The following is a 2,343-nucleotide window of genomic DNA, read 5'->3' as shown; positions in this document are numbered from 1 at the left end:
CACCCCCGGTATATGAGGCCACCGCCCTACTCCTTGAGCCACAGGTGCCACCTGGAAATCTGTATTTTAATGTTAAATATAATTTCTAAATGTTAGGCCAACTTTGTGTTTGTTGGGGTGGGAGCAGGTTCAGGCCATACACTGCATCTGTTAATTAAACAGAATCTGGTATATAAAAGGTATTCAATATTTGAATAAAAGGTTGTCTTGCTGTTTTTCTTCCTTCCATTAAACTAAATGAAACATCCAGAGCAAGTGATAAATGATAAAAACTCTTATACCATTGTCAGGAACTAGTTGTTCCAGTGTTGCTTTATTACTATCTCTCAAACTAGACACTAACTAACATAAATGCAGGTCACATCACAATATTCATCACATCAGTTTCCAACACAATGCTTCAGAAATTCTTGCTGTTGTTGATCCCATGAGTGAATAAATGAAGATCTAAGTAGGTAACCAATTTACCTTTAGATTGTGAATTTACTTTTAAATTAAAATGTCCCTGTAATCACATTAGTACCAAGTACTGAGACAGGCACATCCCCTAACCCACTCTGTTTTACTTGCAAAATAATGGTGGAACAAAATGGGTGAGGATGTATGAGATCTGACCATACAGCTCTTTGTGACAATCCTACCCAAACCCATGGCTTTCAAAATCCCAATTCCAAAGACTATCCCCAAGTTTTATACCTCCTGGCTCATATGTCCATCATTTAGGATTTCTTCTTCCCATGGTATATCTGAGTTTCTACATGGCCCTCGCCTTGTACATGGGGACAGGTAGCCTGGAGTCTCAGGGATGGGCACTTGCTTGCTCTTTCCTCCTCTGTAGCTCCTCCCGCCGCTTTGCCTGCTGTTCACTCATGCAATCTTTGAATGCCTGCACCTGTGCCTGGCACTGCCGCCAGTCCTGGTGCTGGGCCATGCATTCCTGCACTGCAAAGTGGGAGGCAGCACAGCCAGAGCGGGAGATCAGCTGGTCCAGCGGGTCCTCTTCCTCATCTTCCTTCTTCACCTGCCGGGCCCAGGTATGGCCTTGAGGTACTGAGGCTGACATCTGGGAGAATCTATAGAAGATAAACAGAGAGACAAAGTTAGAGCAGGGATATAATTATTAATATATATACGGTCCTGGATTATAAATAGCACTGACCAAACTGCATTATTTTTTTCTTTTTGTAGAGACAGAGTCTCATTTTATTGCCTTCGGTAGAGTGTCGTGGCATCACACAGCTCACAGCAACCTCCAACTCCTGGGCTTAGGCGATTCTCTTGCCTCAGCCTCCCAAGTAGCTAGGACTACAGGTGCCCACCACAATGCCTGGCTATTTTTTTGTTGCAATTTGGCTGGGTTTTGAACCCACCACCCTTGGTATATGGGCCTGGCACCCTACCCACTGAACCACAGGCACTGCCCCAAACTGCATTATTATAGCTTTTTTATGTGTCTGTCTTCCCTAGGAGAAACTCTTTGAGGAGAGTTCTTTGAGGACAAATGCTTTACCTTGGTGCTTCTAGCATTAGGACAGGCAGAGAATGGGACTGCAAAATGGTTTCAAGAGAACTAAGTAAGATAAAGTATGTGAAATTGCTTAACGCAGCATTCAGTAAGCTCAATTCTTCAAATGGAATATGAATAAGGTGAAAAGTCTCCTTTTGAGGGAAGCCATCTCTGATCTACCTCAAAAGAATTAATGTTTCCTCTTTTTTTCTACTGACTTATTTTACAACTGAAGAACAAAATTTTAAATTTGAAAAAGTACCTAAATAAGGGTAGGTTCTGAAACATGGGAGGAACGGAAAGAGTTCAATGTGGTTGTAAAAAAAAAACATGCAGAGGCCAGGGAAAGAGATGAGTCCATGAGTTAAATGAAGTAGTTTTGACAACTATACAAAAACGTGAGGTGTGTTTACCCAAACTGTCTTCCCAAGATCATGTGTTTCAGAGTACCAGCAGAAGGTAGCATGCAGAAGGAACTTAAAAAGGTTTGAAGAAAAATGAGTTCAGCCTTTGCACACATTTCACCATGATAGGCTGTAAAGAAGGTAGGACTCCTTAATACCTTTACTTTGTCTCTCATTCATTCTGCATACTATTGAGCACCTATGAAGCACCAGGCACTATGCTAGAGTTGAGCATTTGGGAGAGACCAAGTCAGCTGCAGTTCTTGCCTTCATGGAATCTACAATCTAAACAGAAACAGGCAGAGCAATTTACTACACAGTGTGTACAGATAGCTGAGACTGGGAACACAGATAAGAGACACCCAATTCTGACAAGAGCACAAATAGGCAGGAAAAGCTTCCTATAAGTGATTTCTTTTTTTTTTTTTTTTT

At 41.7% G+C, this 2,343-nt stretch overlaps 1 protein-coding gene across 4 annotated transcripts in view; it reads right to left on the bottom strand.

The window, feature by feature from the left end:
- Positions 1-230: 230 nt before the first annotated feature.
- Positions 231-2,343, bottom strand: part of LOC100949377 (cytochrome c oxidase assembly factor 4 homolog, mitochondrial) — a 3,404-nt gene continuing 1,291 nt past the window's right edge. For 3 of the 4 annotated variants that reach the window (XM_012801848.2, XM_003781366.3, XM_023510528.1), the window contains exon 2: positions 231-1,073. In XM_012801848.2, coding sequence (XP_012657302.1) covers positions 800-1,063 — 264 coding nt within the window. In that variant the 5' untranslated portion in view covers positions 1,064-1,073 and the 3' untranslated portion in view covers positions 231-799. Of the gene's footprint in view, positions 1,074-2,069; positions 2,101-2,343 lie in introns of those variants that run through there. The other variant, XM_012801853.2, reaches the window with a different exon arrangement.

This window comes from Otolemur garnettii, unplaced genomic scaffold (assembly GCF_000181295.1).
Source record: "Otolemur garnettii isolate 467f Iridium unplaced genomic scaffold, OtoGar3 scaffold00001, whole genome shotgun sequence".
Taxonomy (NCBI): domain Eukaryota; kingdom Metazoa; phylum Chordata; class Mammalia; order Primates; family Galagidae; genus Otolemur; species Otolemur garnettii.
Note: the sequence above shows the minus strand (reverse complement) of the source record. Positions and strands in the feature narration are given on the sequence as shown.